This window comes from Abramis brama (genome assembly GCF_963993115.1).
Source record: "Abramis brama genome assembly, chromosome: 13".
NCBI classification, from domain to species: Eukaryota; Metazoa; Chordata; class Actinopteri; order Cypriniformes; family Leuciscidae; genus Abramis; species Abramis brama.
Window position 1 is genome coordinate 12,565,068 of NC_139975.1, and position 17,049 is coordinate 12,582,116.

General features: G+C 40.7%; 1 protein-coding gene across 1 annotated transcript in view; it reads right to left on the minus strand.

The window, feature by feature from the left end:
* LOC311094501 (uncharacterized protein) overlaps positions 1-17,049 on the minus strand; it is a 104,779-nt gene that overhangs the window by 32,197 nt on the left and 55,533 nt on the right. The window contains exons 2-3 of the mRNA XM_084132496.1: positions 2,953-3,097; positions 1,898-1,929 (exon numbers count right to left, since the gene is read on the minus strand). Coding sequence (XP_083988622.1) covers positions 1,898-1,929; positions 2,953-3,067 — 147 coding nt within the window. The 5' untranslated portion in view covers positions 3,068-3,097. The remainder of the gene's footprint in view (positions 1-1,897; positions 1,930-2,952; positions 3,098-17,049) is intronic.

The window sequence follows — 17,049 nt, forward strand, 5'->3', positions numbered from 1 at the left end:
AAGGGATTACAATGGGTGGCAAGGAACATAAAATTGCTTTATTCGCTGACGATGTAGTGCTATTCCTAAAACATTTAAACGCCTCTCTACCAGCACTTTTAGATCTGATCAATCAATTCGGAAATATATCTGGATATAAAGTGAACACATCAAAGTCATCGTTATTGCTGCTTAATAAAGATAGCTGTCCAAATACATCACATTTATTTACCTTGAAAATATCACCCAGCTTTACATATCTGGGTATCAAAATTGTTCCCCAATTAGAAAATATAATTTCTACAAATTATAATGTTATAATGGAATCAACATCTAAAGATCTAGAGAGATGGTTATCTTTACCAATTTCATTGATAGGAAGGATAAATATGTTGAAGATGAATATTTTGCCTAAATTCATGTATTTATTCCAAAATATCCCCTTGGCGCCACCAGCTGGAGTGTTCTCAAAGATTAACTCATTATTCAGGAAATTTATTTGGAACAAGAAATGCCCTTGAGTTCGTCTTTCTCTTCTTTATCTTCCATTTGACACTGGAGGGTTAAAATGTCCCAACCTGTACTGGTACTATTTAGCTGCACAATTAAGAACAATAATGTTTTATTTTTCCTCTGAAATAAACCATCCTGGGTGGATATGGAGTCATGTGGTTTTGCGTTGCCTTCAAACTTGTATATATATTCAGATAAGTTTAAACAACTGAAAACAGTCACCACGCACCCCATAGTTTGTAATATGATTAGAGTATGGTATGAAGTTAGAGAGTACATGAAAATAGCTGACTCTTTATCCCATTATAGTCCCATTTGGGGCAACACATTATTCAAACCAGGCACGAAGGACTCAGGATTCCGGTTGTGGGTTGAAAAGGGATTAAGCAAAATTAGTGATCTTTTTGAGGAGGGAACGTTGATGTCGTTTGAGCAGATATCTACTAAGTACAATATTCCAAGAAAACATTTCTTTAAATACTTACAGATAAGGAGTTTTGTTCTTTCTATGCAGAACCAATCATTAAACTTGCCAGTACTTTCTTCTTTGGAGGAATTGATTAATAAGAAATGCAATAATAAAGGATTAATATCAGTTTTTTACAACTGGCTTGTATCAGGGTCTACTGAATCAACAACCCCGAAACTTGAATTATGGAAGATGGGATTGAATGAGGATATATCTGAGGATGAATGGAGACAAGTCTGTAAAAACTCTCAGAAACAGTTAGGTAGCGTTAGCTTAAAACTACTTCAATATAACTGGTTGATGCAGACTTACATAACTCCTGTCAAACTAAATAGGTTTAATAAAAATATTCCTGATACATGCTTTAAATGTAGAGAGGCTCAGGGTTCATTTGTGCATTGTGTTTGGGAATGCAACATTATTAGAGACTTTTGGGTGGAAGTGATTAATATTTCAAAGATAATTTTACCCTTGAATATTCCTCTAGATGCAAAAATGATTTTGCTACATTTATATCCAAAGAACCTTAAACTAAATCCTCAGCAGCGTAAATGTATAGATTATGCTATATTACAAGCTAAAAGAATGATAGCTCTTAGCTGGAAAAGGCCTGATCCACCAATTATTGGAACTTGGATTAATGCCATGGCACAGTGTATGGCCATGGAAAAAATAACATTTGGGTTTTTTTTTTACATTTTTTGGGTGCCTTGCAATATTTGTTTTGCATTTAGATTGTCTCTTGTATGAGACTTTTGTGTATTTCTATATGGGAGAAGAGAGTGAAGTTCTCTTGTTGGGGTGGGAAATAACTGCGACGAAATGGAAATGTGTTTCTCTGTTATCTGTCTTGCATAATCAAAAACAATAAACACATTGTTCAAAAAAAGAAAAGAAAAAAAAGTTACCTCTCTTTCAGAAACAGGCTTGACTTACCCTGCTTTCTCGGGTTTGACATACCTCCCATTCTGAAACAGAAAACCCAGAGTTTTCCTTGCCATTGTTCTATATAAAATATCAAAACCACGATTAGTTTTAACAGTATGTAACCATTGTATATCGACATAAAATATACTTACATATAATATAATTTGATAAAAATAAAAACCATTTGGTGAATTGCAGAATTACAGGAAGGTATTGGCACAATTTTACCTGTTGTAAGTCAAGAAACATGGTAAAAGAAAAAAAATTACTTTTATTATATTACAGAAATTTCCTAAAAAAATAATTGTTGACTGTAAATAAATGAAAGGAGGTACTGGGAAAAAGTCAGCTGTAGTAAGTCAGTCTACTACCAATACAATTAAGCTTTGGATTTGAACATGTCTGTTTTTGAATGTTAAAAGTATTTTTAATTAATACAAATTATACGTTTTAACAACTTGAAGGAACTAACTTTACCACACTCCGAGAGCCCTCTAGTGGTCGGGAGCATTTCTGTTGTGTTGTTGCGGCTTTATTTCGTTTAGTTGTACAACACAACGAAAATAAGCCACAACACAACGCAAAACGTATAATAAAACGAAATAAAGCCGCAACACAATGGAAAATGTACATTTGTGTATATGTATATTTGTGTGTGTGTGTGTGTGTATATATATATATATATATATATATATATATATATATATATATATATATATATATATATATATATATATATAGTATAAAAGTATAGGGTGAATTCAGGTTGATTGGGACACTTTTTTTTTGCCATTGAGATGACTGGGAAAGCATGAATCAACCTGAATATTTATTTATTTAATATAATTTATCTAGTTTATATTTCAGATTAATTATTGGTTTGCAAATATATAAACACACAGTTTTTTTCTGATTTGTTTTATCTGAAATTATCTCATCACGTGGGAAAAAAACTGTTCAAGGTAGTGTATTAGGTATATAGTAAAGCAAAGATCCACATATGCTCCAAAGAATGAGTGTAATTTTTCAAGCAAAGGATTATATATATTTTTTTTTTTATATACCTCTTCCTCTGTTTGTACTTTTCGGGTTTTCTTGCACATCTCTTTTTCCTTTTCTTTTTCTTTTTCTTTTTTTTTCTTTTTCGTTAGCCTCTGGCCTTCTCCTCTTCGGTCCCATGCCAATCTCTTCAGATGGCACCTGCACAATCTGTGAGAGCAACAATAATTGTTTTACGTAAATGTGTAATCGTTTATCTTTCTTTGTGTGTGTGCATGTGTGGGTACTGGTTGTGAAATACACACAATTGTCTTGCCAAAGAAGCAAAAGGGCTTATTGTGAATAATTGGTCTTTTTTTTTTTCTTGTCTTTTTCTTCACTCCCAGGAAAAGTGAACAAATGATCCCTCCGCACCTGTCCTCTTAAGAGGATCTTAAGGATCCCTCTTTTTTCTTTTTTTTCTTTGAGTAATATAGCAAATAACACATTTCATAGTAATTTCAAAGTACAACCTAGGAACAGGACATTCATTGTAATAATGTCTTGAATAACCTTTAGAAAGAGAGACAACCATGAAAGCAAACAGAACAGTTAGAGAGAGTCTGTCTTTTTATTTCTGCTCTGTTCAAGAAAGTTGGAGACAAAGTAGTTTCCTGTAGTGTTAATTATTACAAAATGGTGTTAATTTCTATGTCAAATGTGGTATGGAATACAACCAAATGGTTGATGAAAGAGAACTGTAAACCTGACAACCAGTGGTGGAATGTAACGAAGTAAAAATACTTTGTTACTTTACTTAAGTACATTTTTCACGTATCTGTACTTTACTTAAGTAGAATCAATAGTGCATACTTTTGACTTTTACTTCGTTACTTTTTGCAGCAATTATTATACTTTCTACTCCACTACATTTCTACAACGTTTCGTTACATTTTCGTTACATTTTCTGATCAGTTTTTCCCCTTGCCAAAACAGGGATCGAAAAAAATCTCCATGTTTTCGGTGCTGACGCGTTCATGTAACATGTAACTGTGGCGCTGCCAATAAAGCACCTAAAAGCTGTCACAAAGAACTGGCAAAAGTAATGATTATGAATATGTAAAATATAACGAGACATTTTAATTGTTTATTAATAAACAAGTGTTTCCTTCTGTGTCAGTGTCAGCAGCAAAGATGAAGTTGACGATGCTGCAGATCTTTGCAGTGAACGCGCCAGAGAGAAATGCACATTTCATACGGATTACATGCAGAGAACAGTCTGTTTTTTTTCGTTTTGAATTGTTCTGTTTAAAAGTACACATTTCAAGCTTCCTATATATATATACGTCTCAGGTCTGTGAGGCAAGTACAGACCTGAGTTTCGGTTCATGAGTTTCACCAGTTCACGCGCCCGCGCCTCCGTGTCCTGATCTATTTTCTGCTATATTTACTTATTTATTAAATCCAGGCAATTGGTGGATGAAACATTGATTAAAATTAAGATACAACGAAACGAAATTCACTTTAAAGAAGGGCTTTTGAGGTCTCTGTGAACGTTTTAAAGCAGTATTTTAGTGCCGCTTTCAGAGCGCTCACGTGCGTAACGGAAAACTGACACGTCCGTAACATTGTTTTTTCCTCATAAATGTGAACACAAAAAATAAAATGAATATTTTTTTTTTCTGTGGAGAGCCAACCCTTCTTCATCCGGTGGGTATAGGTATATAAAAGTATATTACTTTTGGTTTGCGCAGTGAAATTCACAGAATTACTAAAAAATATTTTGCCACCTAAAAGTTAAAGATTTTTTTTGTCACGTCCGTTACGGATTTATATTTCCCTCATATTAAATATAAAACGCATGTGTCTGTAGACTAGTATTTTTCTAATGTCTGGACTTCTTTATTAAGGGAGTATGGGGAGTATATAAATTTCAATTGGTATTTGAGAATTTACATTTCAAGTTTTACATTTCAAGTTTTTACTGCAATTGTCACGTCCATAACGCTGGGATTGCCCAATTTTAAAGAATTTATCCAGGTCTACGTATTGTATAATGTTAACTTCAAATAAGGGGTGTGTCGCGATTCTGCCTTCTCACACTCACACCGCGACACAGGTTCGTGGATCCGAGTGTCGCGATTTCGGTTTCATATTGCATATTGTTACAGCCCTTATTATTAGAATATAGACATTAAGAGAATAAATTGTTATGAAAGTACTTTTACTTTTAATACTTAAAGTACATTTAAAATCAGGTACTTTTTACTTTTTACTTAAGTAGGGTTTTCATTGTGGTACTTTTACTTTTACTAAAGTAAATATGTCTCTGGTTATTTGTACTTTTACTTAAGTACTGAGATTCAGTACTTCCTCCACCACTGCTGACAACTTGCAAGCATCCCATTTCCATGGGAACAGTTTGCCCACATTTTATCAGCATCCCCAGAAACGGTCAGTTCTGTTTTAGGAGAACTTGATATTCAAATGTTGGATTTAAGCAAATGGAAAAAGACACTGTTCCAAGGTCCACTTGAATCCCCTTAAAGATTCACAATGGCAGTTGGACCCACAAAGGGATTTTGCTGGCCCTACTGCATAGGTTAGGCCATTTTCTCACAGTAGTTATTGATTTCTGTTTTGAAAATACTGCATAGAATTTCTGTAATTGGTCTGTGAGGCATTAGAAAATAAGAAACTGCAACAACGTCATCCATCAACAGCAAAAATATCAGATTGCCAGAAAATCCACAAATAGACATACTATTCCTTGTTGAGCAATGACAGTTACTTAAATCAATTATTAGACTTGCATGATCACTGATAATGATCAAAAGGTACAAGTGAGTTCAAGAGAAAAATCGACTTAATTGACTTGATTTCTTTTCCCTTATGTGCTCTGTGTAAACATAATACATTTTTAGATTTGATGAAAGCAAACAGTCACAAGAGGCCATGTGTTACAGTTTTACCATGAGTAGGAGGCTTTCTTAGGCAAGACGTGAAGCGGATATATTGCTCTTTTAGCGACATAAAAACAACAACATACAATTAAGCAATAACACATATTCTATTTTACTGAATATCAGCAATGACCGCAGGTAATCACAACTGTTGATATTCAGACCAACGCCAGTGTTTTGAACGAATTGATTGATGAAATGATTTAGTGACTCATTCTAAGGACAGTCATTTGTATTGTTTCTGATTGAATGATTGTTTTGAACAAATCGATTGGGTGAATTATTCAGGGACTTGCTCATAAGGATAGTCAATTGTATTTTTTCCTGAATGAATCATTGAATGATGAATGATTCAGGGACTCACTTATAAAGACTGTGGCTGCATCTGAAGCCACATCTTTCCCTATTATATAGTGGGAGAAAAACAGTATGTGAACAGTGTAGTATGTCCAAATTCACAGTATTCATAAAACAGAAGGCAAAAATTACCCGGATGACCTACTATTTCTGCCAAAATTCTTAAGTGCGCATCAAATAGACATTTTACTAGGCCGGGAGATGATTTGTGAATGGCGGTGAAGTGACACAACTGACACTGGTGTAGGTCACATGACAACGGCATGGATGTAGCACGTCCGGATTACATTCATTGGCTACTACACAATATTCATAATATATAAAACAAACTTTTTTCACCGGCTACAAAGTAATTACTTTTTCAAAAGAAGTACCTACTCATAGAATGTGATTTGAGACTGATGAATCAGTGATTTGAATTGTTTGAGTAGCATAATCGATTCATTCACTTGTTGCCACCTGTTGGCATAAATATGAACTAGCAGAAAGAGCCAATGAATCACTAAATTTGAGGATCACAATTTGGTAATTTCAAATTTAATTTAATGGAACAGTAGTTTCTGAGTCAAAGCTGTCTTTTTATAATAAATAATTATAAGAATAATAATTACATGTGCTACTTTTTTATTTCGTTTTCTGTTATATTAGTTACGGGACTTGGTACTTTGAAAGGGCCTTTCCATTATACACAAACCAATTTTCTACAAAGACTACAGAAACATGCCCTGTTGCATTCACTAGCATTACTTTAATGCTGAGCATAATGAACCTTGTATTAAAATGTTGTGAAATGCCCTTTTAATGGAAAAGGCTGCTGCTGGTATTAAACAAACCTCGCTTCAACACAGCACTCTGTCTAACACATTACTTGCCCACCAAAAAGTCTGATCACAGTGTAATTTTATATAATCAAATATATTAGGGATGCACAGATTTATTTCCTCCTTTCTCTAAATGTAGTTAAGAATAACAATCCAACAAGGCATTATAAGGTGAAGTCATTTTAAGACTGAACTAATGGATTCAACTTTTAATTTTCGCACAGCAGTTGTTCTTTATTGTTAAGACAAAGGGTTAACAATAGATTTATCAAGGAAACCGCCCACATGTGGCATTAGGTCCACGTTTAAAATAGTCTTACGCCTGGCCGTGTTCCTCTGAAGTCTCATGCGAGTGCCTGGTGCATGGTCTTGCTTCTAAATATTCTCTTTTTTGAGGAGCGTGCGCAGCTCGGATATGAAAGCATGGCATGGCATCTTCTTGAACCAAATGATAAAAGAGTGCCACTGCTAAAACCCAGAGGGCCTCCAATGCTTTCATTTAGTCAAGGGGCAGCCGAAGCTATCATTAATGAAGAATGAAGAAGGAAAATATCTCTTCTAAATTTACAGGTCTAATAAGATATGCTTCAAGATAAAGTGGGGTCAAAGTTCCTCCCTTTTATGAATTTTTTACTTGTGTTTATTTATTTAAAGCAAGTTCAACTTGGCTTAAAGCTGCAGTCCGTAGTTTTTCCTCTTTGTCGCCATCTCTGTTCGAAATCTGCAATTGCAGTTATTTGCGGAATTATCAACTTTACGTGCGTTGTGCATGGCACAGTGCAGATGAATCCAATGTTTTGATGAGAATGTGTGGCTGTCAGTCACTGCGCTGGTGTGGATACTGTCATTCGGAATCACAGATTCTACTTTTTGGAAGTATGACCAACATAAGAATTTTCACCGGAAAATGTCGTCTGAACAAGTAACATCCACTTTTGTTCTGACCAACTAAGGGAAAAAAAGCATTGCAGTAAATCGCGCTGATTAAATCTAACGATCGCTTATCATATCACATCAAACCGTGCAAATTATACTTTGTTCTCAAATTGTTAATGCTGACCGTTAAAAAAGCCGTCTCTGCGACCGTTTTGAACCCCTTCAAAACACGGAGTTCACGCCACCTTTCAAAAGCCCTTCCGATATTTATCCTCGTTTTCGCATGGGCCCGGTTGCGGTCTCTTTTTTTCTCTTGCCACTGAAATTTTACAACAGTTGTCACTGGTGATTGTCGTTTGAACCTTTCTGGATCCGCCATCAAATTGATAAGTTTAATTATATCAAGTGCTGTGAGAAAAGGTAATAAATCTCCACCTCCAACATCCTCACACACAATATAGCCTACTAGCCGAGACTCCTCCTTTATATGTGCAGACGTAATGACGCAAAGACATGCTCGAATTTCCCGCGGAAATCCACCAGTACCACTGGAATAAAAAACATTATTACAAGCTTACCATTTTGAATCGAGCTAAGGCAAGCTGATAGTTTTGAACACTGGCTTGTTATGTACTTTTTATTTTGGATAATTTTTAGTTATCCAATAAAAGTTACGGACTGCAGCTTTAACAAACTATTTCAAATGTTATACTGTTTATACACTGATGATCTCATCAATATCCTGTTCAGCTTTTGGCTGTTAAATAGTTAGTAAATTATTAAATTAATTTAGTGTGGATATGCTGCTAAAATATGCTCCTCATGTATTTTTCAACAAATATTTCATTTGAATACTGAAATGAAATATATAATAATAGAATATAGTTTATTACTGTCCTTGCACCCTTCGCCATTTGAGAAAATCCGAACGTGCGTTTGCCCATAATCTCTCTCTCTCTCTCTCTCTCTCTCTCTCTCTCTCTCTCTCTCTCTGTGTGTGTGTGTAATTTTAGTATGTCCTCATTAAGTAGCGGTGGCTGTGCTGGGTCAGGGCTGCTGGCCTCATTTAAAATCTAAATGCTCAACATTTCTCCTTTCTCTCTCTCGCTCCCCCTCTCATTCTCATTTAAATTTTTCTTGTCTTATTTCATTTTCCTCCCCGATGTATCCATTCCAATTAACACCGTATTCATTATCTACCTTGTATCTCTTTCTCTGTTATTCTGTTTCTGTTATACCAACCTGTTACACTCTCTCTGTCACCCCCCCCCCCCCATTTAGACTAGACAATTTTTACTTAAGTGAAGAATTCTCTTTCTATCTTATAGAGATATTATTTATCTTATAGCCCGCAGGGAATTAAACACCTACATGGATTCCGCTCTGTGCGATGGACTTCTTAACAAGGATAAAAAGGTTTGACACATTATGCTTTTCTGCATTTGCACAACAGCATTGACACACTGAATTAAAAAAAAAAATCCTTGTTTTTTTATGTATGAAGAATCATCATATTAATGGAATGAAATAACTGAAGTGTAAAGAGCATGGGGTGGGAGGGAAATAATGAAAACTGCACATGTGATTTTTTTTCAAAACTGATTTTTTTTTTTTAGCTGAATGCCATTTATTGCCATTGATGAAAAGTAACTAGGCTTTGACAATCACTGCACAAATGTGTAAATTCTTAAAAGTGGCATGCAAATTACAGAATGAATGAGTAATGCTATGCTAAATAGATTTAAAGCATTAGTTCACCAAAAAGTGAAAATTTTGCCATTAAATACTCACCCTCATATCATTCCAAACACATAATACATTAGTTCATCTTCGGAACACAAATTAAGATCATTTTATGAAATCTGAGAACTTTCTGTCCCTCCATTGACAGCCTACGCAACTACCACTTTCAAGCCCCCGAAAGGTAGTAAAGACATAAAAGTAATCCATGTGACTCCAGTGGTTTAACATCAGTTTTATGAAGTGATGCTGTGTCGAAATTGCCCACTATACCCTCATTTACTCTTCCCTATTAGTCCACTAATATAGTTCACTTGAGGGAGTGAATGAAAACGAGTGAGTGAATTTGGACACTGGAGGGGCTGCCACTTTTGCATAGTTTATGCTTGCTGTTTAATAATCATTTGAAACTTGGCAAACTGGCAGCTCCAGTATTAATGAAAAGATTTATCTTGAACTCTGTCATGGAAACTAGCATGTATAAACCTTAATTAAACAATTTAATAATTAAAAAGGAATTTATACTTGTATGATATTGCGCTGTAGCAAGATTGGACCAGCGGTTTGGAAAATGGATGGATGGATGGATGGATGATTCAGCTGCATTATGGGTATTCTCTTCAGCCGTGAGTGTACATCGGTTTAACACTTGTTATTTCGGTGCATTTTGTGGGATTGAATGAGTGCACTTGATAAAGTCCACTATGGTTTCATTCAGACACCACTACAAATGGCTGTTTACTTAAATAGTGCCTTATTTAAGGGTATAGGGGGCGATTTTGGACACAGTTACCCTATGCGCGTTCGCATGAGCACCACAGCTAATGCTTGTTATGTTGATGCGAAAGCAGACGTTTTTGCATAAACGGCATGGAGATTAATATTTTGTAAATAAAGTGGTAAATTGTTTTTGCAAATAAAGCACTTACTTCGCTTCATACAATTGAGGTTGAACCACTGGAGTCGCCTGGATTACTTTTATGATGTCTTTACTACTTTTCTGGGGCTTGAAAGTGGTAGTTGCATATGGGGCGCCGTTTGTAAAGCGGCTCACGCTGAAAATAACAGCAACATTTTGTCACATTTAGCTTCAAACAACGTTTAAAAAACTGGTATGAATTTTTGACGGTCACTTTTTAGCACATTTACAACAATATTTGTCAACTTAGAGATATTTTAAATAGTTAAATCTAAATATTAAATGTTACACCTAAATGTTAAATGTTAAATCTAAATGCTAAATCTAAATCTAAATGTTAAATCTAAATCTAAATCTAAATGTTAAATCTAAATGTTAAATCTAAATCTAAATGTTAAATCTAAATATTAAATCTAAATCTAAATGTTAAATCTAAATGTTAAATCTAAATCTAAATCCAAATGTTAAATCTAAATATTAAATCTAAATCTAATTGTTAAATCTAAATCTAAATCTAAATGTTAAATCTAAATGTTAAATCTAAATCTAAATGTTGAATCTAAATGTTAAATCTAATCTAAATGTTGAATCTAAATGTTTTGGGTGAAACTAAACGTTTAATTAATTTTTAAACGTTGTTTGAAGCTAAATGTGACCAAATGTTGCTGTTATTTTCAGCGTGAGCCGCTTTACAAACGGCGCCCCATAGTTGCATAGCTGTCAAGATTTCATTAAAAAGATCTTCATTTGTGTTCCGGAGATGAACGAATGCCTGGGTTTGGAATGTATGAGGGTATTTAATGACAGAATTTTAAACTAACCCTTTAAGCAAAACAACAACATTGCAAAAATGTGCACAACATTATGCATTATCCTTTTTAAGTTCCAGTTTCACAAAGTCAGAACTTGTATAATATTTTTTCTAAAAAGCTAAATGGTACAGAAATATTCAAGCTGATCTGATTAGTCTTTGTGTATGGACTTATTGAATTTAAATGGTTCAGTATTTATTTATTCACAGCTTTAGAAAAATAAAGGGAAAAATATAGGGATTGGTGTGTCTCTTATTCGTACCCAGGTTGCATTTATTTGATAAAAATACAGTAAAAACAGTAATATTATGAAATATTTTTTTTTTTTGCAATGACCTGTTACTTCATAAATAGTTCCCCTTCAGGGAACTACCGCTGCGTGGAAACGCGGTGGGAACGCCTAAAGCGTAGTGCGTCTGAAGCATGAATGAAATCAGTCAATGGCGAGACGGAACGTAGTAGGCGGGTGACGTCACCGACCAGGAAACTATAAAGCACCCCTGAAAACACAAGCGAAACAGCTTCTGTTACTTCAGCAGCACTCTGTGTGTGTGTTTGAAAACTGTCTATTTCGTGTTTGTCTGTTTCTAGTTGTTACTAGGCAGGAGTTTTCACTATATATATCCCCATATATATTAAAAAACCAAAAATGAGTCAAGAGACAGAGAAAGGGACGAGCGAGCAGCATTTTAGGAAGTGTGTTCCCCCCTGTACACGTTACATCACAGGTGGGGATTCACACTAACTATGTGTTGCTTGTTTGGGAATGCAGCATGCCCAGTCAGCTCTCGAGGGGGCTGATTGCGAGCATTGCGAGCGTTTTCCCCTAAGAACGTTGCGCTCGCGGCGCTCGCTCTTCGAGGAGGACGATTCGCTGCGCGCGCCCCGCGGCTCGGGTCCTGCTTCTGTCGAGGCAGAGCGGAGACGCTCGTCGTGGGGTTCGCAGATGGATCTCACCGAGGATGTTGAGACGGGCCCCGCCCTATCTCAGCTTTCACCGATGAGATCCAGTGCCTCTGTCCCGGGTTTGGAAGCACGCACTGCGGTTACTTCCGTCCAGGATGAGGCACATGAGTTTCAGCAGCTTCAGTTATCCAGTTCTGAGGAGCTGGATATTGAAAGTGTTGGAACTCAGGAGACTGGAGACTCATCACTCCAGCCTCATGCTGAAGATGAGCTTATCGATGTTTTGTCCCGTGCTGTTGAAAAGCTCAGCATCGATTGGCCAGTTGATAGGCAGGAGTCTAGACCTAAAAGCAAATTAGATGAAAGATTTCTGCCGTCACGCACACAGCCTTCTCGTCGGTCTTTACCCTTTTTCCCAGATCTTCACACTGAGGTGTCGAAGACCTGGGTTAGACCTATATCTAGTAGAATTTACACCAATCAATCTAATGCTTATGGTAACATTATTGGTGCTAAAGCGTATGGTTATGTGACGATGCCGAAGGCGGAGGAGACGCTTGCGAGCTATCTTTCTCCCGAATCGGCATCGTCACTTAAAGCACCGGCTCTTCCCACCAGACCATTAAAAAATACATCTGTGCTGGTGGGGAAGGCTTACTCGGCGGCGGGCCAGGCGGCCGCTTGCCTGCATACTATGGCTAATATGCAGGCTTATCAGGCTGATCTGCTTAAAGAAGCTAGTGAGGGGGGGCAGATCTCTATGGAAACCATTAATGAGCTCAGGCAGTCAGCAGATCTCACTCTCCGGGCCATTAAGGAGACGGCAAAATCTATCGGCCATTCTATGGCAGCCCTTGTGGCCACGGAGAGGCATTTATGGTTGAGTCAGACCTCAATGAAAGAGAAAGACAAGTCTCTTCTGTTAAATGCTCCTATGTCACTTACAGGTCTCTTCAGTGACACTTTACATTCTGTCACCGAAAGATTTCAAGAAGAGAAAAAACAAGCCGCTGCTTTTCATAAATTTGTTCCCCTTAAAGTTAGAGTCCCTGGGGCTGCTGAGCGAGGGCAGTCCCAGCCGCCGAGTACTTCAGCTAAGAGAGCGCAGCAAAAGCAGAGCGTCGCGTCTCGTGCTCCTCCACAGAGGAACTGGAGGGACGAGTCGGGGCGCTCTCAGACGCGACCTTCGCGGGGTAGGGCTGATCTGAGGATAGTTATTATCGCCAAGAAGGCCGCGTCTAAGAAGTCCTGACGCCCACAGCGTCAGGGCTCTGAGGGTGGTCCCCACCGAGAGAGACTTGTGTTCACCTCCCTTAAGGGTGCCCTGTCTCTCCCGGTGCCCTCAGGGGTCTGTTCTACTAACCCTGCCGAAACAGGGCGTAGAAGGACCCGGCGAGTGTTTTCCCGAGGGACGCTCGCCCCCCTCTGAGGAGGGCTCGGGAGCGGTCAGACCAGTCGTTCCCTGCCGGTGCGCCGTTACAGGGCGCTGTGTCTGTCACTCAGAATATTCAACCAGAGGCCAGCCTCGAGAGGCTGGTACTGTCACAGTGTCTGGTTGCTTTTCCCCGGGTTTCCACGAGATGTCCTCCTTCCCTCACGGTGTCATCACATATGAACTTCAGTTCCCATAATCCTGTTCGCTACACCTGATTCCCATCACAGTCTCAGCTGCGTTCTATCACCTTAATTATGATTGTGTATATAGTCCTGTCCGTTTCAGTGTGGGTTGTCGAGTCCTTGTAAAATGTACGACACTTCTGTGTTCTTGTTCCCTTGCCCGTGAGATCTGTGTTTATTATTGGACTGATTTAATGGATATCGACTCATGCCTGGATTGTTTACTCTCTTGGAATCTCCTAATTAAAACATACTGCACTTGGATCTGTCTCCTCTTGTGTGTGTCGTGACAGAAGGACTCGACCAAAACAAGATCCAGCGGTATGTTTTTTCCCCCAGCCACCGAGCGGGAGAAGAGGCTGCAGAGAGCGAACTTTCGACCCAAAGAGCCAGAGCCTCGCATGACACTCTTTGAGTGTTATGCCTTATGGGCTCGTAAGTCTGAGGAGACCATGGTGGTCAACACCCCTCCCCAGAGACAATCCTTTCAGGGAACCCGCCAAGTCATCTTCCGCGGGACACGGGGAGGTCGCGGAGGGGGAGGTAGCCGAGAGGATCGGCGCCACTGTCCATCATGGCCTCCCTTCGATCCGGAGCCGGCAGCTTTCCATCAAGGACGGCAGGGGAGGAGGGACTCTGCTCGCTCCTTCAGTGGTCTAGAGCAACCGCTGAGCCGTCCAGAGCAGCCGCTGCGCCGCTCAGAGCAACCACCGCGCCATCCAGAGCAGCCGCCGCGCCGTCCAGAACAACCGCCGCGCCGTCCAGAGCGACCGCCGCGCCGTCCAGAGCGACCGCCGCGCCGTCTAGAACAACCGCCGCGTCGTACAGAGCGACCGCTGTGCCGTCCAGAACCGCCGTCGCGCCGTCCAGAGCCGGCGGTGCGTCCTCCAGAGCCGGTGGTGCATCTTCCAGAGCCGGTGGTGCGTCTTCCAGAGCCGGCGGTGCGTCTTCCAGAGCCGGCGGTGCGTCTTGCAGAGCCGGCGGTGCGTCCTCCAGAGCCGGTGGTGCATCTTCCAGAGCTGGTGGTGCGTCTTCCAGAGCCGGCGGTGCGTCTTCCAGAGCCGGTGGTGCGTCTTCCTATGCCGGTGGTGTCTGTTCCCGAGCCGGTGGTGCCAGTTCCAGTGCCTGAGTCGGTGGTGCCAGTTCCAGTGCCTGAGTCGGTGGTGCCAGTTCCAGTGCCTGAGTCGGTGGTGCCAGTTCCAGTGCCTGAGCCGGTGGTGTCTGTTCCAGTGCCTGAGCCGGTGGTGCCAGTTCCAGTGCCTGAGTCGGTGGTGCCAGTTCCAGTGCCTGAGTCGGTGGTGTATGTTTATGAGCCAGTGGTGTATGTTTCTGAGTCGGTGGTGCCTGTTCCCGAGCCGGTGGTGTCTGTTTCCGAGCCAGTGGTGTCTGTTCCAGAGCCGGAGCCAGTGTCTGTTCCAGAGCCGGAGCCAGAGTCTGTTCCAGAGCCGGAGCCAATTTCTGTTCCAGAGCACCCAGCCGAGCATCCAGAGCACCCAGCCGAGCATCCAGAGCACCCAGCCGAGCATCCAGAGCACCCAGCTGAACAGCCCGAGCACCCAGCAGCTGACCCTAAACACCCAGAGTTAGCTGAGCCAGCTGTTCCAGAGCCAGACCCAGACCCAGATCGGCCGGAGCCGGACCCAGACCCTGATCGGCCGGACCCAGACCCTGAGCGGCCGGAGCCGGACCCAGACCCTGGTCGGCCGGAGCCGGACCCAGACCCTGATCGGCCGGAGCCGGACCCAGACCCTGATCGGCCGGAGCCGGACCCAGACCCTGATCGGCCGGAGCTGGACCCAGACCCTGATCGGCCGGAACCAGACCCAGAGCGGCCGGAGCCGGACCCGCCTGATAAACTTTTTTGTGTTTCCCGGCCACCTAGGTTTTTGTCACTTCCTGTCCCTGTTCCTCTCCACGGACCTGGTCCCCCATCCCTCCCCCTGATTCTTTACTGTTTTGCCTCCCGCCCTGTACTCTTGTCTTGTTCTGTTGTTATCCTTGTCTTGTAGTGTCTGGGAGCCACTCCGTTGAGGGGAGGTTATGTCACAGTGTCTGGTTGCTTTTCCCCGGGTTTCCACGAGATGTCCTCCTTCCCTCACGGTGTCATCACATATGAACTTCAGTTCCCATAATCCTGTTCGCTACACCTGATTCCCATCACAGTCTCAGCTGCGTTCTATCACCTTAATTATGATTGTGTATATAGTCCTGTCCGTTTCAGTGTGGGTTGTCGAGTCCTTGTAAAATGTACGACACTTCTGTGTTCTTGTTCCCTTGCCCGTGAGATCTGTGTTTATTATTGGACTGATTTAATGGATATCGACTCATGCCTGGATTGTTTACTCTCTTGGAATCTCCTAATTAAAACATACTGCACTTGGATCTGTCTCATCTTGTGTGTGTCGTGACAGGTACCCTTAGTAGATTTTCTGGAGGAGTGGAAAAATCTTCCCAACATATCTCAGTGGGTCCTGCACACGGTCGAAAGAGATTATGCAATTCAATTCAGGTCTCATCCGCCTCGATTCAGTGGGGTTCTACCCACAGTGGTGGGCCCCGAGCAGGCTCTGGTAATGGAACAGGAGGTTATGACTCTTCTACAAAAAGAAGCCATAGAATGGGTTCCTCCCTCCAGCAGGGAGTCAGGTTTTTACAGCCGATACTTCATTGTTCCAAAGAAAGACGGGGGGTTGCGTCCGATTTTAGATCTGCGTCTTTTAAATCGCACTGTAGGGAAGTTCAAGTTCAAGATGCTCACTCTCAAACAGATCGTGTCACAAATCAGGTCCGAGGACTGGTTTGTCACGATAGATCTGAAGGACGCCTACTTCCATTTGTCTATTCTTCCTCAACATCGGAAGTTCCTGAGGTTCGCTTTCGGGGGCGAAGCGTACCAGTATCGGGTTCTTCCGTTCGGCCTAGCACTGTCACCCCGAACATTCACGAAATGAATGGATGCGGCTCTAGCTCCTCTGCGTTTACAGGGCATCCGCATTCTGAATTACATCGACGATTGGTTGATTTTAGCTCAATCACAGTCTCAGGCGGTTCGGCATCGAGATGTCGTTCTCGCTCACATCAAGAAATTGTGGTTGAGGCTCAACGCCAAGAAGAGTGTGCTTTCTCCAGTACAGAGATCCACTTTTCTCGGTGTGGTGTGGGATTCGACGAC